The sequence below is a fragment of the Bactrocera latifrons genome, unplaced genomic scaffold (genome assembly GCF_001853355.1).
Source record: "Bactrocera latifrons isolate USDA-ARS-PBARC rearing strain unplaced genomic scaffold, ASM185335v1 scaffold_501, whole genome shotgun sequence".
Lineage (NCBI taxonomy): Eukaryota > Metazoa > Arthropoda > Insecta > Diptera > Tephritidae > Bactrocera > Bactrocera latifrons.
Genome location: NW_017537159.1, coordinates 20771 through 46632, shown reverse-complemented (window position 1 = coordinate 46632; position 25862 = coordinate 20771). Strand labels below are relative to the sequence as shown.

Genomic DNA, 25862 nt, shown 5'->3' with positions numbered 1-25862 from the left:
GAACGATGAGCTCTACGACGACATTGACATAGTTCAGCGAATCAAGAGACAGCGGCTGCTCTGGCTAGGTTATGTCGTATGTGTGGACGAAACACTCCTGCTCTGAAAGTRTTCGACACAATACCCGCCGGTGAAAGCAGAGGAAGAGGAAGACCTCCACTCCGTTGGAAAGACCAGGTAGAAAAGGACCAATTTGCGGCATGTTGCGGAAAGAAAAAACGACTGTCACGCTGTTGTTAACTCGTCTATAAGTGCGTAAGCGTAAGAAGAAGAAGAATCGAGAAGCTACTAATAAAAAGACGTTGAAGCCAAATGAAGTGATATTATTTAGATAATAAAAATGGAACTTGAATCTACAGAAACCCACCCAAAGTAATTTTGGAAGTAGTTCCAACAGCAGCTGGTGTATAATTTTATTTTGGCTTGGAAAAAGCACTTTTAATGCATTCCCGGTACTTATCACTTAATGCAAATGAATTATTAAGCGATACACATAGTATACGGTTTTTATTTGCTACATACAATACAATTGTCCATCAAAGCCTCCAGACGTGAGAGTTAGCAGGTTTGTAGAAGAATATGCACATTTAGTGAATGTGGGAATCAAAATTAATGATAAAACTTTCATACGAAAAATAAGACCTTTTGTTTTATCAACCAAATTTGATAAAGTTATGCCAAGAGTAGGGAATAACAAGCAGTGCTTATATTTTTAAGTTTTAGTTCTCTTTTAAATAAAGTGAGTATCGCTAGCTCCTACTGGTGTCTACAGTCTTTTAATAAGCACATTGCATATAAGCATATATTGTTAGCGCCCAACGCGGTTTAAATCGTTTACTCAATCGGTTTAGAAGTGAAATCAAAATTAATAAGGAAACATTAAAAATAATAGTGACAGCTTCCGTCACTGCGGTTTCAGAAAAGACTAAGAGCATCTTTCTAGAGGCCAATAGGACAGCTAACAGAAATACTATTTATAGACTGCAGTGGAAGTGGAGGAGTATCAGGCAGCGACTATAGACCCGACCGTTAGATCCGTGGAATTTTTTGAAATAATTAAATTTATGACTACATTCAGTGGCGAAAGGTCACTGTATGTTAGTTGGAGGCGAGCTGCATTTGCTGCCTATAAATAGTTAGACAACTACGAATAAAATTGCCTGTTGGGCCGACCCAGTTTTGTCATCATTCAATACTAAGGTAAAAGGCGATCGTCGCACGTTAGATTTTACTTATGCTGACAAGCGACCGGTCTATTTGATTCAACAAGAAATGTCAACTCTTAGGCAGGAAAGACTTTCAATTGCTGAATTTTAAGACAAGGTCTAAAAAAAAAATTGACCTTGATAATAAAAAAACCAATATATTAAATGAGGGCACCTGGTGAGTCAGGTGCGAGCTGGAAATGCAGCGGTCCTTAGAGCGGAGGTGGAAGTGTTGCAAGAAAATTTGAACGTGTGAAAGATCACAAATTTTTTAATAACGTAATCGCAGGTGACGAGTGATGGATATTTGAGTATGATCCAGAGACAAAGGGGCAATCTTCCGAGAATGAGCAAATCTAAAGTGATAGTGATGCTCATTGTCTTTCTTGACATAAAAATCATCGTCCACCATGAATTTGTTCCTCCTGGACAAACCGTCAAGGCCAAGTCTTACCAACCAAGTCTAACCAATGATGTGGCTGATGTGGGCGCCTTGAGAACTCTTTCGCACAACCACGCCTCGTTAGCCAGGCTTTTTTGTAAACTCGGAAATACCTCATTAATAAGGTTATTTTTTGAGTTATCTGTATTGATAAATGAGCTGACAAAGGTTATGCGTTAGTATGCGTTGCCATGCGTTCTTCGCCGTCCTCGAGGAGCATTTGTGCCAACAGTCCAGACTACTGATCATTAAAGAGCTGGTCCCTCATATTACCTGATGCTGCCAACAAGTTTGAAACATAAATTACACCAGAATTTGTGCAGGAATTATTATAGATATTGTCTTGAAAAGAAAACGAAAAAAATTAAAGAAAAAAGCGTGTTTGGATTAAGGATTGGTTAATATTTCGAACTCTTAATTATCCACAGCTACAGTATTGATTCATATAGATCAATAAATTCTCCCTAAAATAATTTTTCCTTTGAATTCATACATATGCATTTACGATGTTCTCTTTTTGAAAATTCTAATTAAATGCGGTAAATTCACAATACACTACACCAGTATGCCTGTGCAATCAGAAAAATATCAAAATCGTTTTGGTTTTGCTCCAGCAGATGGTGATTGCGCCTGCATGCTGGTGTAGTGTATTGGGCACTTTAGTAGTCAATTGTAACCGCTCTATCCTAACACCCAACGGCGGGGCCTCGAGGCATACGTTTAACTCGCTACCGTGATACCTCGCTCGATAATAGGCCATTTGTCCTACACTATCAATTTGCACCATTGCAATAGAGCCCCGCGGAAGGTCGCAACAGCTAGCGAAACTACTTTGTCTTTGGGCAACTGTGCAAGCCGCAAGAAAGTTTTGTCGGTGCTTCCTGGTGCGTCCAAAAAAAAAACCGTTTCCGACGGGTGCGTTCTGTTTTTCGTAACGCAGTATAAGTGTTTTACATAAAACAATGTCCGTTTTCCTGGCACAGACGGAAAAATGTGGTGAGATGGGTCACTGAGTGCCAATTATGTAACGATAAACAGAGTAGCCTCCACGCCGCTTCATTACTATTTACATACCAGACCGCTTGAAACATCAGGACCTCATTCTTGGTCCACACTGCGTTACATTGTAACGAATGGGGCCGGCCGATGATGACGGAAGTATCACCATGTGATCCTGGTCATGCGGGTTCCTAGCATGCAATTTGTTAATCTCCATCTTTACATATGTTTATATTCTCCAAGAATTGACATAGAAGTGTCCTACAGCGTAAAAAAATTGTTTTTACGTATCGTTATATAGAATGGGTAAAAGCCCATGTAGGGACTCCATGTAGGGACTCCATGTAGGGTTCTATTTGCGTTGGTTGAGATAATAAAGTGATACACCTCGTGTCCCTGTCAGTAAACCAATGTGTATTGTAGAACATTACAATATCGGTGAGTGTCTGCACGATATCCCTCGAAGGCAATAGGTACACGCTCTGTGTGTATGATTACCTTGCAAAAGATAAGCATTGTGATAATTTTTCCCGTTCTGATTGACGTCATATGAAAGCGTGCGTTGTATTTTTTTTCTCGRTTTAGGAATTGTCGAAATGTTTTTAAGGGCTCCACATTCTCTTATAACATATAAATGGTTGTTCTGCTGCCTGAGCGACACATTCCCGCTTTTTCCTTATTTATTTTAACGGCCCACAATGGGGACCCACATTTTCCATACGGCAAATTTTAATGATGTGGCTACTGTAATTCAATGTCGCGTCATATTTAAAATCACATTTTTTCAATACCTGATATGCGAACTCAAAAAATGTCAAAAATATCCTACTCCTGATTTTCTTTCGCCGCGACTGTACTTCAGAGCGTGTGCGTACCGACGGGATTCCGTAGAGGGAAAATTCTGTGTGAATCTCGGTAAATCTGCTACAGAGACGTTTGATATGATGAAGTAGGCTTATCCAGATGTTGCTATAGTAGGAAGTGGTGTGTTTTGGTGRCATCAGACTTTATTGGAGGGCCGGGACGAGGTCTCTGATGGAGACCGCGCTGAGAGAATTGCAACTTCGACAAACACAGATAATGTGACACTTGTGCGGAAAATTTTGAACTCAGACCGTCGACTAAGTATTCGTTTAATTGCCTAGAWGCTAAATTTATCAAAATCTTTGGTGCATGTTGTGACTGATTTCTTGAATGCGCAAGGACAGACAAGAAATCGCAGCCGATTGGAAGTTGTCTCACGACAACGCCCCGCCCTTTCTTGTGAACATCTACTTATCCAAGTCCGGTATCCCAACGCTTCCGCAGCCGCCCTACAGCCAGATGTGGCTTCCCTATACTTGTTTTGTTTCCTTGCCTGAAGATGCCGATGAAAGCCAACATGTTGAGACGACAGAGGGGCCAAGCAGCATGCACCTCGGGTCTCAAGGCTATTCCGGGGAATGCCATCCGTGATGTAGCGATGCTTGGAAATCGTGCTGGCAGCACTGCATCGACGGAGAAGAGGCCTATTTTGAAAGTTTTTTAACGATTGGCTCAATAAATTTTGTTTAAATCGGCTCAGTCCTATTGCTTTCCGGGCAAACTGTGTATACATATATGAAATATTATTTTATCAAAATGGCTACTGAACTTGTAGCTAATAATAATTCTATATATGTAAATCTAGTCAGTTGTTCTTCCCATTCGCTGCTTGGCGGCAATTGGAGATTCCAARCAAAGCCAGGTCCTTATCCAACTGGTCTTTCCAACGTAGTGGATGTCTTCCTTTTCATCTCCTTGTCAAAAATATCCAAGTCTCGTTCCATCGAATGCGATATTAGCCGTGGCTAACGCGCAAAGGACCGTAAATCTTCTGCATAACCTTTGTCTCGGAAACTCGCAACGTCGACTCCTGAGATGTTGTCATCATCCATGCCTTTACACCTTATAGCGGGTAGGGAATAATAAGTGACTTATAAAGTTTGATTTTTGTTCGTCGAGAGACGATTTTACTTCTCAGTCCGAATTAGCACCTATTGACAAGAGTTAATCTGCGTTGGACATTATTGTTGCTGTTAATACTGGTTTCCATAGAGACGAAGTTACGACTTCGAGGGTCATCAGTGACAGTGATAGTGGGAGCCAAACGCGAGTCGATACGACGGTTTCTTTAATGACAGTAGATATTTCGTCTTTCCCTATCATACCCATTTGCTTCGATTCCTTATCCATTCTGGAGAAATCAGAGCTAACGGCTAGGTTTTTGAGTTCAATGATATTAATATCATCGGCGTACACCAGTACGCCAGTACCAGTAGTTGTACACTTATAGAAGGAAAGGACCTTCTCTATTTAGTTGTGAAGCTCGAAATATTTTTTCCAAGAGTAGTTTACACAGTCGTATTAGTTTCGCTGAGATACCATATTCAGACATAGATGCTGTCAAAAGCAGCTTGTCGATTCGCTTTTCAAAGGTCTTTTCCAAGATTTGAAGCATTGTTAATATCTAGTCAGTTGTTGATTATTCGCGCCTAAAATCACTCTGATAAGGTCAAATCGGTTTCTCGACGGTGGGCTGTAATAGTTTACACAATATGATCTATAGAACCTTGTAAGCGATGTTGAGGCGGTTTATCCCATGGTAATTGGCATAGATTGCGGGATCTTAAATTCCAATCGTCTGACTTGCTTTCGTCCGACCATATTCTACAAAAAAGCTTATGCATGCTTCCTATCATTTATTTAGAAAAGATGTATGCCTTAAAAATGAAAATCGAGTGCCTAAGACATGCCTAAAGCAACGTCATAAAAATTAAAATTGAGTTTTATGAAAATATGTACATTTTGGGATTTTGTGAAGAAAATAAATTTTATTTAGACATGTACTATACTTTAGCGTTCAATGTGTACGGACCTCTTTTGTGATTCTCTCCGTGTATTCAGATTTTGCAAAAGTAAACAATCAACAATCAAAATCAGGTCACACAAATTGTAATAATAAAAACAAATAGTGCACAAAACAAAAAAATAAAAACAATATTGACGGCTTCACGGCCTCACCAGGAAGGCCATAGGCATTCCTTAAATGCCTACTTCAGCTTTGTCGATCCAACAAAAACGCCTGGAAAAAAAATTTAACGGCGATGATGACTCATCGCAGCGATCAGCTGAAATGGAAAGTAAGCAAAGTTTGCAGTCAGCAGAAGCAGCAGTAAACAGCAATCAGGCAACCACAAATCCACTAACAGCAGCTACTATGCAGGTACCAGCAAGCACCCTGACAGGGAAGGAAAACAAAATGCAAGGTAAAAATGTACCAAGAAAAAAAGGGCCATCAGCTCTGACCGGTATTGATCGCCACATTAATGTAAAAAGGAAATCGAGGTCTATTAAATCAGCGGTAAATATCAAAAAATTTCTACCAGGCATGCCAAATGGTAAGAGGCCAGCAATTCTTTGTGGCAACRTATTTGCTTCACTCAGCAAAGAGTCTAACTGTGATGCAAAGGGTGCCACCACATTAGTTAATGCCAAACCTCCTCCAATCTATTTGTGTGAGCGTAGCTTAAATGCGCTTGTTTCCAAAATAAGCAAAATAATAGGCACAAAAAATTTTCACATTGTGCCCTTAAAAAAGGTAACATAGATGAAACAAAAMTTCAAACACACTGAAAAAAGTTTCATGAATGTTGTAAAATTCCTATCAAATAATAACAAGAATTACTACTCTTACCAATTGAAGAGCTCTAAAGGCCTAATTGTTGTWATAAAAGGAATATACTCTTCGGTAGACTCTAAAGATATTAAATATTTATAGATTCATAGATTTCTAGCAGATGCAGATTACAATGCAAAACACATGTATTGGGGCTCACGACTAATTAATCCGAAAGGACGAAAGCTGCATCAAACTGTTATAAATAGGCACAATATGTAACTTTGAAATAATATTTGCGAGTAAGCCGACATATTGGCCTAGTGATYGTAAGAAAATAGCAGATTTAATTGATTTTGCTGTAATCAAAAATATAGATAAATCGCACATAACAGCTGATACATGTACTGATCTATCTTCTGATCATTCCCTGTACTAATAAAGTAATGTGACAAGCCATATTCGTCAATTCAAAAGTGGGTCTAACATCTTATGAAACAAACTGGCTAAAATATAAAAAATACTTCAGTAGCCACTCTAATATTGAGTACAAAATAAATACAGGAAGAGATATTGACGAAATTATTGGAGAACTCAATACTACAATAACTAATGCAACTGTCTTAGCAACACCAAACAAAAGCTATAAGGTGCTTGGTTTCAGAAAAATCACTATTAGAATGCGTAAATTAAACGCGAGGAAGAATTCAACACTGAAATGTATGTAAAGATGTTGTATCCAAATTGAAGCAAGCGAAATTCCTTTTGGAAAACCCAAAAGTCCATGAAGCCACCAACTGACTCCAACATTCATATACGAGACTTGGGTGGAAATAAGGGTGGAAATAAAATTGGCTAATTGTTTTGCAAATCACCTAGAAAAGGTATTTAAACCTAATTGCCCAAAGAACAACTTTAAGCTCTCCAGTTTACTCGTTCGAGTGTTTTAAGAATTCACCTTCTAGAAATTAAAATCATAAAAGAACTTAACCCAAAAAAGGCGCAGATAAGACAATATTACCCCAAAAATGCTAATTAAGTTACCAAATATTGCTGTAGATGCAAATGCAATTCTGAGTCTCGGACAGACTATCTTGATAGACAAGCCGGGGAAAGGCGTAACACAGCCGTCTTCATGCAGACCAATCAGACTTCTACCCTGTCTTTCTAAAATATTTGAAAAAGTATTACTGGCCAAGATGCCTCATTTCCACGAAAATAATATAACACCAACACACCAAATTCGGGTTTCGTGAAAAACATATGTAGCTCGATGGAGCAAGTAAAAAGAATTATTAACGAAATAAGAAAAGCATTTGAGAACAGAGAGTACTGTTCAGCTATATTTCTAGACGTGGCTCAGGCATTTGATAAGATGTAGCATAAAGATCTTTTATATAAGACTGTAAACATTCTACCGAATTGTATAAAACATTGGAGTCTTATTTAAAAAATAGACATTGTATGGTAAAAATGGTAGATTTCATATCTGATGAACGACAGATAAGGACTGGTGTACCACCAGGCAGTGTTTTAGGCCCAACTCTATACACAATATATACAGAAGATCTTCCAACAGCTAATAATATATTGACTTCAGATTTTGCCACAATGCCACAAAAATTATAGCGGAGCATTTAAGTTCTGTCGAAGAATAACTGAACGAACTGGCATATAAATGTGAATGAACTAAGTATAAGCATGTTACATTTTCGCTTAGACCAAAAATGTGTAATTACCTCGAGAAATACATCAGCTTTGGCTAAATGAGCATTAGCCTTCCCACTTCTGCCCATCAACACCATCCCACACATTCTTGTATGCAACATTTGTACGCCACATTCCCCACACTCATCACATAATCATTTGTTACTCACATTACACACCACTCTCTAACGCCCACACAATGACATCACTCAAGAGAACAGTACACACCATCACCTACTTTCGCCGAACCAAAGTAACAAAAGCAAAGGTAGCATGATCAAAAAAAACTCTGGCGCTACGACATCGGTCCGATCCACACGACTCCTTTTAGTGAGGCGAAAGTTTTACCTTTTTTACGTTTTTTGCGAACATCTTGTTTAAAAATTAAAGCCGTTTATATATTATATATTGTACAATAATATGTCTTTAAATTTAATAAAATCGTATTGCTAATGTCGCCGCAAAAAACAAAAAATACAAATTCATATGTATATCCTTTTTTTTCCTTAAAACCTTATCCCCCCTTAAAGAATTTAACACCATATCACCCGTTTAGTAGTGTAATAAACATACTCACTCACAAACTTTTGCCTTTATAATAGTGGTATGATAATTTCAACAACAAGACCCACACACCAAAAGACGCTTGCGCAACTGTATTCTGTAAAAAGTTGAACTCTTAACTATCCAGAATCGACCSCGATATATTATACTGCCACATGAAACTAAACACATGGTATCTAAGCAGGCAATATTGTTTTAATTTTGGAATGTAAATACCTTTATTCGTTTACTACATTAATATTAGTAATTATTTTGAATAGTATTGAAGTCATTCATTTGAAAAATTTATAATATAACAAGAAAATATTCAGAAGAAGAGGAGTCATAGTTTTCGCCTAAACGAATTATTACTCCTCAAACCATTATAATTAATAGTTCTTTTATACTTTAGGGATGGAACAACAGACGTCACACGTACATTTCATTTTGGAGAGCCCACAGATGTCCAGAAAGAAGCTTATACACGGGTTTTAAAAGGACAATTAGCATTTGGCTCAACAATTTTTCCCTCACGGGTTAAAGTAAATATATTTCTATGATTCTAACCAATTTTAATATATTTATTAATTAACATAGGGTCAAATGCTCGATACAATCGCAAGAAAATCACTTTGGGATATTGGACTCGACTACGGGCACGGAACAGGCCATGGTATTGGATCATTTCTTAATGTACATGAAGGTCCCATGGGAGTAGGAATTCGACCCATGCCTGATGATCCTGGATTGCAAGAAAACATGTTTATTTCAAATGGTACAATTAAAAATATGTCTTAAAATGTACCATTTTTAACGATTTTAAATTTATCGTTATGCCAGAGCCAGGCTATTATCAAGACGGAGAGTTTGGCATACGAATTGAAGATATCGTCCAGATTGTTCCAGCTTCCATTAGTTATAATTTCGCAGGAAGAGGTGGTTTGACATTCAAAACTATAACAATGTGTCCAAAACAAACGAAAATGATCAAAAAAGATTTATTGACCAATGTTGAGGTAATGTACTAAATTTCATCGCAATTATTTTTTTTTATTATGTAATTTCGTTTTATAGGTAAAAATATTGAATACATATCACAACAAAGTATGGGAAACATTATCACCTATTTTACGAGAGAAAAATGATGATTTCACATTGAAATGGTTGGAGAAAGAAACTTGCAGAATTTAATTTTTAATCTAAATAACTTAATAAAAAATATTTGCGTAAAATTAGTTGTAATGTAGTTATTGGTTTTTCTTCCATTTAAAGTGATTCTCCCACAATAGCTTTCCGGACTAAGCGAAAGTTCATATAGAAAATCGCAATCTATTGCCAGATACATAATTAAAAAGTTTCCCAATCATCGTTAAGCGTACTGTCGCGCCTATTTGTGCGATATTTGGTGCACATGGGGCAGCAGAGAAACTGGAATCGATTGCGAGCTCAAAGCCTGGGCATAGTATTTTTAGCATGATGTATTATTTGGTTTTAGAATAAGATTGTTTTTGTTTTAATGTTATCAAATAAGCAAGAGCTTATTTTGATGGCAACCGAACATTTTATTCTCTCACAATTTCAAAATATCGATAGCGGGAAAATACTTTCAAATACAGCAAAGCTTTATATTAGAACAAGAAAAAATGCGACGCATGAGCTGTAATGAAAACTGCGCAGTGTGCATTTTGCAACCATTTCGAAAAAGCACGCGTGGCATCCTTGACGAAACTGAAATTGAAATCGATAAGTTTCGCTATCTAGCTCAGTGAGAACATTAATAAGAAAGTTTATATTTCACATATTTTTATTTTTGAAAATTAAAAATTTTTAAATGCGCAGTTTCATGAAGATGTGTCAGCAAGCATACAATCAATAGTACAAACTGCGCATTGTTGCCAATATTTAGTGCATTTACGAAAAAACCATAGAATACTTTTCACAAATACAAGAATTTTCTTGATCATTCTTGACAAGAACTTTGATCGGTTGTTAAAAGCATTGTGGCAAGCTTAATATATGTATCTTGTTTAGGGTGTAAAAAATTGCGAAACAATTCAACCTAATTCACTCAACTGAGAAACTATATGTAACATAAGAATTCTGTACGTAAAGTTGGAAGATGTGTTAAGACTCGGCCTAAAATGTCGGCTATGGAGGTTCGGATCGAACTGAACTTGCCCTGCGGTGTTCATACAGTAAGAAGACGTGAACATAATTTATATGCCCGCAGTCCTCAAAAAGTACCGCTACCAAAAAAAAAAATCATGTAGCTCGACGTCTGAAATTCGTCAAAGAACACGTACCTTGGCGGATTGAGAAGTGGCGCAACATATTGTGGACTGACAACAAAAACTTTGAAGCATCGCGGTTCGAGTATCATAGTTTGGGGCTGATTTGCTTATAGAGGCGTATGTCCAATTTACAAAATTACTGACATAATGGACCGATACGCATACGTGAATATATTGTAAAATATTATGATGCCATTTGCTGAAGAGGACATGCCGCTGAAATGGATATTTGGATAATGACCCGAAACATACCAGTAGGGTGGCAAAGAAGTGCTTTCGGGTCAATGGAATTGAGGTCATGGATTAGCCAGCTCAATCCCCTGACCTCAATGCCATTGAAAACCTTTGGGTAGACGTTAAGAAAGTCGTATGTAATGACAAACTCAAAAACAACAATGAGTTGTGGACCGTAGTGCAGCAAGCATGGCAGAACAAAATCATGGCCATGCTACCAAGTGCTAATATCTCGTATAGACGGAACTTTCAAAAATCCTTCAGTTAAAAAAAAATATATATATATGACTAGTACTATTTTACTGCTCCCATCAAATTTCATATATAATATATCTTACACCCATTCAAACTAAAATATGTTTATTAATATTCGTAGTCAGGGAAATATGATAAACTTTTCCATTTCAATTGATGTTAAAATTGTTTACAATTTTGCATAACTCACAGGTATGTAAAACTCTAACACCCACTACTATTTCACTGCTCGCAGCTGTATATGAGGCTAAGGGTAATATTGACCAGACTTTGTCCTCCTTAAACTCCTTGGAAGGCGTTATTATTATTAATTATCGCACCGTTATATTGCGGTTAGGCGAGGTTATTATCGGATTTTAGACATACTACAAGAACTTCTCAGCAAGTTTGGTTGATTTAGCTTTAGCGGGTTGGATTATATGCACATTTAACCATTTAGGAGGCGGGATTATGACCACTTTTATAAAACTAAGCTTTTGTACCTTAATTTAGTGCTTACACTAATAGGATATCGTTTAATGACGTTTTGAGGGTGTTGTAGTGATCCCACTACGCCATTACCACCGACACACATATTTCAACTCGTCTCGTCATTCTGTTTATAATGGGGATGTTCGAATCTCAATCACTGCGGCAGTATCGCAAGGCATCATATTCGACTCAAAAATGTTGCAATATAAGTATCAGCTGAGTATTTGCAGAAAAACAACACTGTCGCAATATTGCTGCAGTTATTTGCTTGCTCGAACATCCCCAATGTTATATGATATAAAGAAATGCGATATGATACTAGCGCATACATCAAGAGTGGAGTGGAGTTTGAAACTGGTCAAGTGGATTCCATTCATTAACGTTGCAGSGACAAGCTTAGGTCTGGTGTTTTTGTTTTTATAAAAAATTTTAATTAGCGTTCGAGCAGGGACCAGCGATCTAAAGTACTATAACGCCTGGAAAACTAAAACTACGGGTACGCGATTGAATGAAACATACAACACATTTTAAAGTAATAAAGAAACGGCAAAAGCCGAAAATCTAAGGCTACGCGAGTGTATAAAAAGTTTGTATGGACTAGAGGATCAATTTACGCAGAGGGATTCCAATACATAAGTAAAAAGGGCAACTCCGAGGCGTGAAGCAACATCGTAATAAAACTTATAAGTAAAGAAAATATAATTGTTAATGAAAAAGTAAAGTGAAAGAAATATAAATAAAACTAACGACCCGTAAAAAATTCTGACTCAGGAGTAGGCAACATAAAGTTGGTCATGTGAAAAACATAATTCCTCCAAATTCACCCCGTAAACGTTAAGTGTTTGCCCTTCGGCATTGTTGAAATGGCATAGCAGTTGGAATCATAGGGATACGCTCTATCAAACAAACTTCTTTTGATTCTGCAGTTAAGATCGTAGCTTCAATGACTGTTAATCTGATGCCATTTCATAGGTTTGGTAGACTAATTTTTCGCAATATAATCGAAGAACCAACTTTCAGATTCAAGTAATGCGGTGGCATAAAAGCCAGTTCCAATTAATTCAAAGGTTCAATTGGATAATTCATTACCTTATCTTGATTTATAACACTCTCAATTGATTATACATCGTAACTTCACCTGGCATTCCATGATTGCTATGATTCTAAAGAATAGTCGGATAAACACATTGAATTCATCTATCGATTTCGCAATTGTACGAAAATTTTTCGGTATAGTGGTCAATTCATTTGTTATGAATTCTTTTGAAAGCTCATAGGCAGCTGGATTATTTTATAGGCGAATACGCATATTAATGTTCAATGTAAATTTTTATACATATCTCTAAAAGGGTGATGACTTTAAACAGGCAGTTATTTCACCAGCAGGAGTTGATCGAGGAATTTACAGAAAAATTATGCAAATTGGGTTGGGGATGAGCGAAGTCTTAAATTTAAGAAACTTATACAAGCATAAATCCAAACATCATTGCTCATGTTAATTTTATTATCTTAATTGCTAATTTATGCCACAATTATTAGTCCAAAAATATGAATTCTTATTTTTCCCAGAAAAATATTTGTAAAAAAAAAGCATCTTTATCCTTTTTTATTTTTCACACAAAAGATTTGAAAGGTGCGCTACATCAGCTCACCTAGCCGACGGCATTTTGCAAATGATAAAACCAAATTTTCAAGAGCTCGAACCTACCTACCCTACGATGTCTCTCGGGTCAAGTCAAATAAATCGTTTCATATTGATCTTGGACATTTGTGCCAACATTAACCCAACAAAGTACACTGTGGAACATTTTTGGGATTATTGTCTGGGGGGAGAAATTCCAAGTCAGGGTGATGGTACTAGGTCAGTATAGTAAAACCCTCAAAGGCTTTGGCGTTCGTATGTGTTAGTTTTTTTTTATGACCTTATGACCCCGTTTTTCCTTATCTTGATGTTTTTTCGCTTAGTTGTAACATTTTGGCCAAAAAAAAAAAAAAAAACAATTTTCGAGAAAGCTCTTAACATCCTTGCGACAGAAACTCATAGTTGTGAGAGCGATGCTTTCCCAACAAGCCTTCTATTACTTCTTTGATTGCCTGCCATGCATTCAGTATATATCAATCAAAATATTGTTGAATGCGTCACTTTTAATCAGCTTTCGTATGTCTGGACCATTTAGTACGCCTGATTGGAAAAAAATAATTTGTTAAGATGGAAAACCATGGGAAATAAGGAAAAAATTTAAAAGGTTATAAAAAAAAAACTGACACATACGAACGCCAAACCCTCTGAGGGTTTTACTATATTGACCTAGTACTATCACCCTGACTTGGGATTTCTCACCCCCCAGATTAACTGTTGTACTGTGATATTTGTAGAGATCTTTTTGCATCCCAAATTTATTCTCAACTAAAAGAACCCGAATTCTCGACAATTGCGGGAAATTTTGCTTTTCTTTCTTCATTCCAAGAAAAGTGCGGCTGAGAACCCGTCCACGCTTTACTGAGGCTGACACATACATAGATAATACTATTACTCTACTACCACCATCTATGATTTCTATTAGGTATTAAAAAATATAGAATTTTTGTAAAGCAACTTGTGTTAGTTTACAAAAAAATGGATCATAAAGCATTTCGTTTGTTAATTAAAGATTGGTTTTTGAGGGAAAACACCCTTGGACCGTTTTTATACAATAAAGCCTTAAATTTACAAAAAAAAAAAAAAAAAAAAAAAAAAAAAAAAAAAAAAAAAAAAAAAAAAAAAAAAAAAAAAAAAAAAAAAAAAAAAAAGCTATTATTATCGAAGTTTCTTCGTACATTTTCAAGTAAATCCACGAATCAGTATTTCTGGCATGATGACGCATTTGGAAGTCAAGTGAACAAGCATTCACAATTTGCGTAGCCTTTTCAGGAGTGTAATGTAAGCCTCGTACAGATAAAAGACATCGAAATCTACTCTTGAGTACACCAATTGTCCGCTCTACAATATTCCGGGCCTTTGAGTGTACTGTATTGTAGCATGCTTGGGGTGAAGAAGTTTCCGCCAAGCGATAAGGCGTCATTAAAAATTTGTGCAGAGGATAGCCAGCGTCGCCTAAGAAATTACATTACTCCAATTATTTAGCAATAAATACGATAAAGTTTACCCAAGATCCAAGTGTCTTCTGTATGTTGTTGTGTAAATGCACTTTCAAACTGCTAGCATTGAAAACAAAAGAGTCATGATTTGCGCCTGCATGCCTAGCATCCACATACCGAATAGGCATTTTATAACCACAAAGCTAAAAATTTTAAGAAATTCAACCATTTTGTTTCTAATATAATTCAGATTTTATACATACAATCATCACGTTTAAACTGTAGTAGCCCTTTCTGTTAAGATAAAGATGGTGCCGTTCTTTTCTTGGTGAAATTATGCGAACATGAGTCCCGTCGATGCAACCAACTACTCCCGGGAAACCACTTTTTGAATAAAATGAAACTTTTGAAGCGTTTTGCTCCTCCTCAGTCATTTGAATTTTAATCCATTGGGCACAAATACGTTGTTCAATTATATTTAGAACCTCTTTAATTACTAAAGATATCGTAGGTTACGCCAACCCAATGTTAAAATCATTTCCACTGCATGTTTGTTAACCACCGTCAGCAAGGAAACGCAGAGTTGCGCATAATTTTAATATAGGAGGTATGGCCGTTCCTCGCACACGTTTGTGGAAATGTTCCTTCATCTCATTCAGTAAAAAACAAAATGCTTCTTTATTTAATCGAAAATAACTTATGAATCTGCAACAAATATTATTTTAAAAGCCACTCAATTGTGAAAAAACTATGGCTTACTTTGCATTTGGAAGCTCCAATGGATTTGACCGATTACGAAGGCTTTTCCGTATACGTAGCACATCAATTTTGCCCCMAATATTTTCGTCATTGTAATATAGATCAACACTTATATCAATTTTTTATTTATTTTAATGTTTATTCAGTTTTTCGCGAGCGACAACTGAATTCAATGGTTTCAATATGTCGTTTAAAAAWTTTTAGCTGTTTCACTATCTGTCAAATTTCCCTTTCTTAGGTTGACAACGCCAATCATACTTCAACTGAACTTAGTTGAAGTTCGCAATACCGAAAAAAGAGTTTGGTTGATCTGAAGTTGAATTGCCTTAACTTTAACTCGACCAAGTCGGGTTGAAAACCGCAATAGTTCATTTTTTTTTGTGTCCGGAGGGGGAGTCTTCCATACACCTCAAAGACACAAAGTCTAATCAGTATTATCTTACAATATGGGACTTGCAAAACAGTACGTCTATGAACTAAACCATTAACTCTGTCATCTGTTGCTTTGTGGAAAGGCCTGCTGGACCACCGCTAAGCATTGCATTGCAGGGCCAGCTTTGCCTATTGGCTCACGTCATTAACTCGCGGCTCTAGCTTCACTGCTTCTTTGTTTTTCGGCTCTTCTCAACTATTGCAGTATCAAAGCGGTAGTCCTCTCCATGGTATGCCATATTTGTCTCGTTTGTAGCATATAGGGCTAATATGATCATATTAGCCGATGTTATTCGGCCTGCCACTTCCATTTCCAGATCCTGCCGCTCTGTTGTAAACATCGGGCTGTAGAAAAATATATGCTCTGCATTTTCGCTACTGTCCTCTTTACGCTCTGTCATTGACAGCTTCCTGATTATTGCTTATGCTTTTATCATAGATCCGCTTCAGTTCTCGAGCCATTATGTCTGCCGGCATTATCTCATGAGAGACCGCCCGAGAAGCGTAGTATTCCATCATACAGGAAATTCCATAAGAGTGCACCCAATACGGAACCTTGTGGAATGCGCAGTCTTTTTTGTTGCCGTACATCCATATATTTCCTTCTGTGGCATTTCCGCAATATCTGTGAGCTTCTTAATTGTATAGATTGTTGCATAGGCTAAAGGCCTCACCTTCTAGTTCCAGTCCGTTGATCGGCTTAATATTCTACTAGCGAAAGATACATACGTTAATAACGAAGCCACGCCTCTTATTTTCAATGGTTTTTATTCCTGCATTCAGAAGGACAAAGTCTAGCACAGCGAAAACTTTAAGCATTGCACTTYCTCTTTGGTTAGTTGCTTTGCTTCCCCATTCTACCGCCCAGGCATGGATCCCGTGCTTCCACTATAGGTTCTTGCTCAGTATTTAACCCTTATGAATTTCTAAAAACTTTTTTCTTCAAATATTAATTTTCAGTGACAGTTTAATGAAAAAATAATAATAATAACAACGTAGAACCGGTAGTCGGCCGGCTTTTATTGTTCGGAGCCGAGCAGATGTCGTTCGAGAGAGAAAGAAAAACTCAAGGTTATTTCTTTGTTTTCTATCGCGCACAAGTTGAGAGCATTTTTTAGTACGTAACACATTTTCGGTGGGATCAGACGTGTTTCATTTGGTGTTCTCTTGACAGTGAAAAGTAAAGCTATTATCGAGAGCTGAATATGCTCGGTAAGTAAACATCAAATATATTGAACATTTGTAAATATTTTAGAGTTTTGTGTAATAGAATTATGTACGACGTATGTTACATAATATTTAATTTATTAGGTTAAGTGCGACCGAAAGGAATGAGTACTTGAGGAAACTACTTGGAGAACACGACAGTAGCAAATAGAGCTAGACATCAAAATCAACAACGTAATTCAATTCGTTACGAGCCAGAAGATTGTGAAGATACAGAAGAAATCGCTGAAGAGAATTCAGCAGTGGAAGAAGAAGAAGTTGGGAGTAGCGAGAGTGAGGATGACGACAATGAAGTAGAAATAGCTGAGCCTGAAGGTCAGCAATGATTGAAATAATAACTCTTTTTCGTAAATAATTAATAGATGTTGTTAGTATTATTTTAGGAAAAGCTCAAGAACCATCTGGGAGCTTTATTGCCAAAGATAAGAAAGTGTGGAACAAAACTCCAACAACTTAGCATCAGACAGCACCTCATAATGTTGTATGTACGCCAGCGGAGTGGGCCTCATCGCTGTACGGGAACATTGTCAATTAGCGAGACTTTCAAAAAAATAATTTTATCTACGAAATGGTTACATAATCGACCGTCAAACTAATAAAAAAGCGGAAACAATTTTCCAAGAGTACAATGCTAACCATCCAAACTCACAGCATCAATTGAACCCTTTAACAATACCCCAAATTTATTCGTTCTTTGGTATCTTGATTTGTCCTGGAGCAAACAGTTCGAACACAGATCATAATTTGACATGTGGTATTCCAATTCTTATCTGCTGTATCGCGCGACGATGGGATTGACGAGATTCCATAATGTTCTGCGTTTTTTGCGATTCGACGGTAATAATATTCGAAGTGAACGTGATGTGTGGACAATGTTAAATTCCAATTTAGCTCAAATGTACAAAACAAGAGCTAATTTAACGATTGATGAATAGCTTTATCCATACCATGGTCGTACTGGATTTACTCAGTATATTCCATCGAAACCAACTAAGTATGGTATAAAGATCTAGTGGATTTGTGATGCAGAAAATACATATAATTTGCAAGGGATCATGTACACTAGTAAAACAGATAATACTCGAGAAAAAAATCAGGGTGAAAGAGTAGTGAAAGAATTAGCAGCTCCGTACGGAGGTAGTGGTAGAAATATCTGGATGGATAACTTCTTTACTACTGTGCCAGTTTCTAAACATTTGTTGTCGTGGAATATTACCATTGTTGGATGGCGATGGCTATAGTTTAAGCTTATTTGAAAAAAAAAAAAAAAATCAATTAAATGAACTCACAAATAGCTTTCTTTTAAGTTAAAAAATGCAATATTGAATTTTGTTAAGCTATTTACACAATCGCATCGGGTCGGAAATGTTGTATCGTGTTTGCATTCTTCTTATTCTCTTAGGATTATTTCCTCTTCTCTCACTAGTCAGGTCGACTACCGTTTTCACCGTTAGCTCGTGGGAGGTTTTTTTGCGTCCTTTTCCCCATTTTTTTGCTATCACATTTCCTTTTAAGGGTTATTTCAACAAGCTTGACACATGTCGTTTTATTTGCCCCCTGTCGGATGTGCTTATCTCTGACGCATGCGTGAACCTTCGAGAATGAGCTAAGTAATTCCCGCATGGAATTGCTGTGGACGCATCATATCTACTAATTTATGGATTATTTTTTTTAAAAACTACTTTTTTAAAGTCCGTATCACTGTAATCTCAAAACCGCTTAATCGATTCACTTGCTCCAATCCTTTAGAAATATGTTTTTACGTTAAGGATGTTTTCCACCCACAAAATGGCAGACTTTTTTTTAATGGAATATAGCAGTTTTCACTTTAAATAAAAATAAAAATCGGAACGACGGGGGAAAGATTTGATTATACTTTAACAAAATTTTCTTGGTTTCTTATTATCGGATAATTTTCAGCAGAGTTATACATGAAAAAATTACCCTGTACTGTCAAATGTATGGTCAATAATGTACAAAAAGTCCGAAAATTACTCAATCCATATTTAAGAAATAAATTCCCAAAAATGTTTTGTTTTTTAAGGGGGTAAGGTTTTTAAACCCCCGSCTCTTAAACACTGACAGGTTGGGATTTTGATAAGCATCCCACGATTTCGGGGTTRAAATGGATATATGGTACCTCCAGATCAAGAAAATGTATATATGTATATATGTAGTTGCCGCTGACTTATGGTTTTTGAGATATTTGCATTTAAAATTCAACTATTTAAAATGCATGTTTCTCCGATTTATAATGGATTCTACACCAATATTTTTAACCTTTTTATCCAATGACACTTCACTAGTTCGGTCAGAGAACGTACATTTATAGAGAAGGTTCAGSKTGTGCCGATTGTCAAAACGTTCTTCTTTTTGGAGGGGTTGAGTTTTCTATTAGTGGATTCCACCAATATTTAACATGAGGAGGTCGAAAATAGCAGAATTGAGCATCCTTGTTAAATGAGAAAAATRATGCTAATTTCAATGTTTACAAATGTACGCTTACAGATTCGCGTATTTACAATGCCCAAACGACTATGGATATCATTTATAGATATTATGAAAGATATACGTATGTATATGTTATCAAAGCACATAAGTATAAGTACATACATAGTGTATGTGCAATTTGACCCTTTTAATGATGAATCCCATTAAATCTGTTGGAATGTATAATAAAGTCATATTTGTATGTATTTATGTATGGATTTATTTTCTTTGGGCATTAGAAGTTTTGATAACATCTTAAAACCAAGAAAAAAAGATTGTAAAAAACCGTATGCATAATGTTCATATATTCACATATGTATGACAAAGCGTCACACATTATGTTGTTGGTAGAAAATCGGAGCTGTGCGGTAAAAAATAAACGAATGGCCGCCGATTATCACCGCTTCCCTTGCCGTTGTACAGCTTCGGTCAGGAACCAGCGTTTTTTTTTTTTTTCTTTCGAAGGGGGAATCGTTCAGAGATACTGATCGGGACCACGCCTAATAAGTAATATCTTACTGTATTAGACTTGCCGAACAGTACGCCTACGTACTAAACCCTTAACTCTGTCATCTGTAGCTTTATGGAACGGAACTGCGGGACCGCCGCTAGGCATTACATCGCCGGGCCAGCTTAGCCTATTGGCTCACGTCATTAGCTCTTTGTGGCCTAGCTTCACTACTACTTTGGTGTTCGGATCTTCTCAGCTCTTGCAGTATCAGAACTGTCGCCCTCTCCATGGCATACCATACTCGTCGTTTATGCAACATATGATTCACTATGTTATCAGAGGTTACCCGGCCTGCTACTTCTATCTCCAGGGCCTGGCGCTCTGACCTTAATCTCGGACAGTAGAAAAATATGTGCTTCGCATTTTCACTACTGCTTCCACAGAAAGAGCAAGTAACGCCATCGTCATGACCATACCTATGCAGGTACTCTCTGAAACATCCGTGTCCTGTCAGAAACTGCGTCATGTAAAAGTTTGTCTCGCCATGCTTTCGTTCTACCCATTCTTGTACTTTCCCGATTAGACGATGCGTCTATCCTCTCTTGGTTGTTGTGTCCCAATTGTTCTGCCATTCCTCCATGCTTTCTTGCCTTTCCAATTTTCGCTCTTCCATTGTCAGCTTTCTGCCTATGGCTTTTGTCATATATCCTCTTGAGTTCTCGAGCCATTATGTCTGGCGGCATTATCCCAGATATAATGCTAGCGGCTTCATGAGATACTGTGCGGAATGCGCTAATAGTTCTAATTGCGCTTAGCCGGAACACTGATTGTGCCATTCTTGCATATGTTTTTTGCATGAGCGCTGGTCCCCATACAGTTACGGCGTATATTACGATTGACTGGCAAACCTTGGCCAAAAGTGCTCTGCTGCTTTGTTTTGGTGCTCCTATGTTTGCCATAATTGTGGTTAGGGCTGMGTTTCCACGGGCAGCTTTTTCGCAGACTTTCTCAATGTGAGATTTGTAGCTCAGTCTCGCGTCGATTATTACACCAAAGTACTTTAGTGCTGATTGTAATGATGTGTTAAGGGAGATATTCTCTAGTTTTTTTCTGCTTGTAATAAGCACTGCTTCGGTTTTTTGTTCCGCGAGTTGTAGTTTTGCGTTATTTAGCCAGAGTCTTATTTTTGGTACTGTCTCATTACATATCCTCTGAATTTGATGGAGTTCTTTGGCCACTATCTGTGGTGGTATTTTTTTTCGCCTGTAACGCACGCAGTATGTGGGGCCAGTACGCCGAATTAAAAGCGTTTTTCACATCGAGCGTTATGACCGCACAGTATTCTTTATTCCCGTACATCCATCTTTCTCCTTYTATGGCCTTTTCCGCAATAMCTGTGAGCTTCTTAATTGCGTCAACAGTTGAGCGTTTTTTGCGGAAGCCGTATTGGTTATTTGATAGGCTGCATGCCTCCCCTTCTAGGTAACTTTCTAGTTGGACACAGATAGTCCACTCCTGCATTTTTCCCGTTGTGACGATCATGCATAGTGGGCGGTAAGAACTCGGTTCCCCTGCTGGCTTATTTGCCTTCTGCAATAGCACTAGACGTTGCATTTTCCATATCTTGGCGAAAATTCCGTCTTGTAGGCATCGTGTAAAAAGCTCCATAAATAGTTTTGCTTTATAGCTTCAGTCGAGCTTCAGGACTTTGTTCGCGATTCCATCCATGCCAGGTGCTTTGGAGTTGCCGAACCGTTCAGCAGATTGTAGCACTTCGCGGTCGTTTACTGGTGCTAATAAGTAATCTTCCACCTTCTTCGCTTTGCTTAGGAAATAGCGTTTCTACCACATTTCTTAGCAAAGAGGGGCAGGTCGGTGCTTGCCCATTGCCTCCTTCTATCCTTCCCATTACTATCTTATATGCCTCTCCCCATGGGTTTTCATCTACTTTTTCGCATAAAAACTTGAAGCAAGAAGTTTTGCACGCCTTTATTGCTTTTTATAGGTCCCTGCGCTTTCCCTTGAAAATTTATCTCAGCCTCGTACAGTCGCTGCTGCCTACGCAACCGGCGCCTCGCTTTGTGGCACTCGMTTCTCAGTAAAGAGATTTCATTGTTCCACCARTATACCGGCTTCCTATGGGCTGTTTGCTTCCTTCTGAACATAGCCGCATCGCAGGCTTTGGATATGTGTTCTACCAGCAGTTTGGCTTGGAGTTCTACGTCAGTATCTTCCTTCAGTGTATCGTCCAGCATAAATTGGAAAAGTCCCTCGTCAAGTGTTTCGATCCTCCACCCTTTGGACTGCACTCTTTGGCGACAAGGTGTTCTACTTAGTCCTTGCAAGTGTTTCCTTATATTTATAAATATAGCCGGGTGATCACTCTGGGTATATAAGTCACTTACCCGCCAGTCAGTTGATCAAATTAGGGTTCTGCTAGCAAAGGATATGTCAATAATAATGGAGCCACGTCCATTCTTTTCAAAGGTGTTCTTTGTCCCGCAGCAGGACAGCGTCTAGCACCGGCTGTGCCCTTCCTCTCGGGTTAGTTGCTTTGCTTCCCCATTCTATCGCCCAGGCATTGAAGTCCCCCACAATTATGTTTGGTTTAGTTGTCATTGCGTCTTCCACAAGTTCGTCCAGTATTTTTTCATACTTGTCGAGTGGGATACTCGGCGGTATATAGCAGCTGTAGAAGTTTATCCCATGCATTTTCGCTTTTGCGTAATAAGCCCTTTCAGTTACTGGTTTGTGTTGAAACGGTTTGTCTCCACATGCTCATATTTCTACCTTTTTAATTTTRTCTGAGATCCGCTTGTCAGTCGTTTTATTTGTGTATTGTTCACAAATTATTGCTACGTCAATACTATATTCATACACCGTTTGCGTTAATAGCTCCTGAGCCGCCTCACAGTGGTTCAGGTTTATTTGCAAGATCTTCACCTTATGTTTTTACTACACGCAGCTATGTAAATGGGACATTTTATCCGCACTTGTCAGATCGACTACCGTTCTCATCGATAGCGCTTCATGAATGGTTTTGGTTATTTTTGGGGGCGTTCTCCTCCCCATTTGCTTGCCGCCATGTGGCCTTTTAGGTGTTATTTTAACAACCTTTGTCTGGCTTGACACATTACGCTTTAATTCACCCAGTCGGGCGTGCTCCTCCTTGGCACATGCGTGAAGCTTCGCCATAGAACTAAGTAGCTGTGGTGGGTGCATCATATCCGCTAACTTCTGTATCATTTCTCCTAACTGCGTCATGTGATCTCGTTTGCCTAGTCTTCCCATTAGTGACGGCGTATTTTCCTGCAACGCCGGGGGTGAAGATTTGGCTCACATAGGTCTTTCCAGCGATAGCCCATTTACAGGCCATCTGGTCAATCGCGAGGCCTTCTTAAAGGGATCCATCCCTGGGTACTCCATATTTTTGTTGCTGGTATTGTTGTTGTCGTTGTTGTTTTTTTCCATTGTTTTCTCCATTAATAAGTTTTAGCAGCGCACCGTGTGCAGGGGGGCGGGCCGAAATAGACAGGAAGGGGTGTTCCCTCGGGGATGATGCCCCTACCCCAGTTCCCTAAGGCCTGTCCTTCGCTTTACCGGTCCCGGAGTACACGGACGAACCGGCGTTCGCCCGGAGCAACGCAGTCTACTAGTTCTGCGCCCAATGGACACTTCCTGACCAAGGCCCGAAGGGGCTCGTTACTGATTCATATCGTGGCTAACACTTCGGTAGAGCAAGCTCACATCACCCTTTCTACACCATCAGTGGGAAAACATCTAATGGTGCTTCGTGGGACTCCCAGTGCGCCCCGGTATGGACCGGTCATGTTGGCAGCCGCACCTTACATGGTGAACAGACGCTGACCAGGAAGCCGCTCATTGTGAGTCCGTCGCGCCTAGATTTTTGTTCCCATGCATGATGGGGGGGACACCTATTTTTAAGAGGCGGTATCGACTCGCCTCTCTCGCAGGGGTTTCTTCGGCTTAGCTGGCTATTATACTACATCCTCCACTCCTGCCGCCCCTCGTCGGGGGTGGCTTATTCGTTATAACTTATTTCGCAACTAACCTGCTACTACAGGTCGTCCGGCCTGTCGACCCCGCGGTAGCTTAGAGCTCAGCTGAAAAGCCTGGTCCCACTGGAACCAAGACCAACGGGCACGAACCAGCGTAAATATGTATGTTTGTGTGTGAGCTTGAACACATATCGACGCAAATTTTTGCGAGCCAAACAAAAATATTTCAGAACTACAAAATATTTTTTACATTATTTCACAAATACAGCCAATCCCGGTTATACATATGCCAAAATCAAAGATACAGATTTTTATGGTTTGTTAAAAAATAATATAATATGGTACATAAGCGACTGCGGATAATTAAACGAGTCGAACTTAAGACAATAATTTCTATGATATTTCAAAAAACAAACTGTGAGATGCAGCAAGATATAATATAGACTGTTAAAAGTGATGAGGGAGGGATTTGATTTTCATTCAAGCGGAGTACTACTTAGCCGGGATTGACTGTACGCATGAATATTGAGTATTTTCGTTGAAACATTTCTTGAATTGAAAATTGACAATTAAACTATGTTGTCAATTTTATTCTAATATATTTTTATACTTATTTTTGTGCCGCCGTCCGCGGGTTGCCACTTTTTCCTTCTCATACATTTCAGAAATATATTTAATTTATGATTTTTAGCTTTTGAAGTCGTCGTGAAAAGACACTTGTAGGCAATGAATCGAATATCCCTTTTGAAAGTACGTTTGCGTTCATGAATGAAAATTTTGTTGTTGTGTAATTTATTATAAGTTTTGACATCGGCAATTGGGCTGCCATATTGATTTCTGATGCTATTTCAGACTGTTTTTGTAAACAGTATTTGTAATTTTTGCGGGAGACATATTTACAACTGTACGCATATAAGTATGTATGATGATGTTTAAGACATGTTTTTGTAGAACAATATTTGTGTATACAGATATGCTTATATGTAGGTTTGTGTATACATTATTTGTGTTGCAATGTCATACGCACATGTACATACATAAATATCTGCAGGATAGATGCATATGAAAGTTTTAAATGATAAAAGGTGTGATTTATATACATTATTGTTGTAATATATAAAACTTTCTACGATGTTTTGATAATATACATTATCAAAGATAAGAAATATTTAAAAAGTAGCTCACTTGCCCATTGACTACAAAAATTGTTTGGAGAATTGCATAAATTAAAAATAATGTTATCAATTTTGCATGAATTCATAAAAATTCGCAAAATGATATATATTAATAGATATGATAGCATGTAAACGTATAAAAATATAAGCCAAAAGGCCAACATGCGTCTGTAAAAGCAATGTATATTTCAGAGCATAGTTTTCATTGAATTCTCATCTCTGTTCACTCATTTCTGCTAAAGTTTCTCCTGCCGAGCCAAAAGTGGTGAAATCCACTAGTAGAAAGTTCATGGCTCTTGACAGTTCACACGCTTGTCCGTAGTTGGACCTTCGCTACAAATGTACGTTTTCTGGTTCGGTTCTACACATATGTTTTAAATGAAAATGCAAAAAGAACTTTAATTTCATATTTAACTTTAGTTAAAATTCATTTATTCATATAATAAG

At 37.9% G+C, this 25862-nt stretch overlaps 1 protein-coding gene across 1 annotated transcript in view; it reads left to right on the top strand.

Moving 5' to 3' along the window:
- The window catches only part of LOC108973835 (xaa-Pro aminopeptidase 1), a 114857-nt gene extending 105078 nt beyond the window's left edge, over nt 1–9779 (top strand). The window contains exons 6-9 of the mRNA XM_018941335.1: nt 8946–9075; nt 9131–9308; nt 9374–9549; nt 9608–9779. Of these exons, the coding sequence (XP_018796880.1) occupies nt 8946–9075; nt 9131–9308; nt 9374–9549; nt 9608–9724 (601 nt within the window). The 3' untranslated portion in view covers nt 9725–9779. The remainder of the gene's footprint in view (nt 1–8945; nt 9076–9130; nt 9309–9373; nt 9550–9607) is intronic.
- Nucleotides 9780–25862: the final 16083 nt, after the last annotated feature.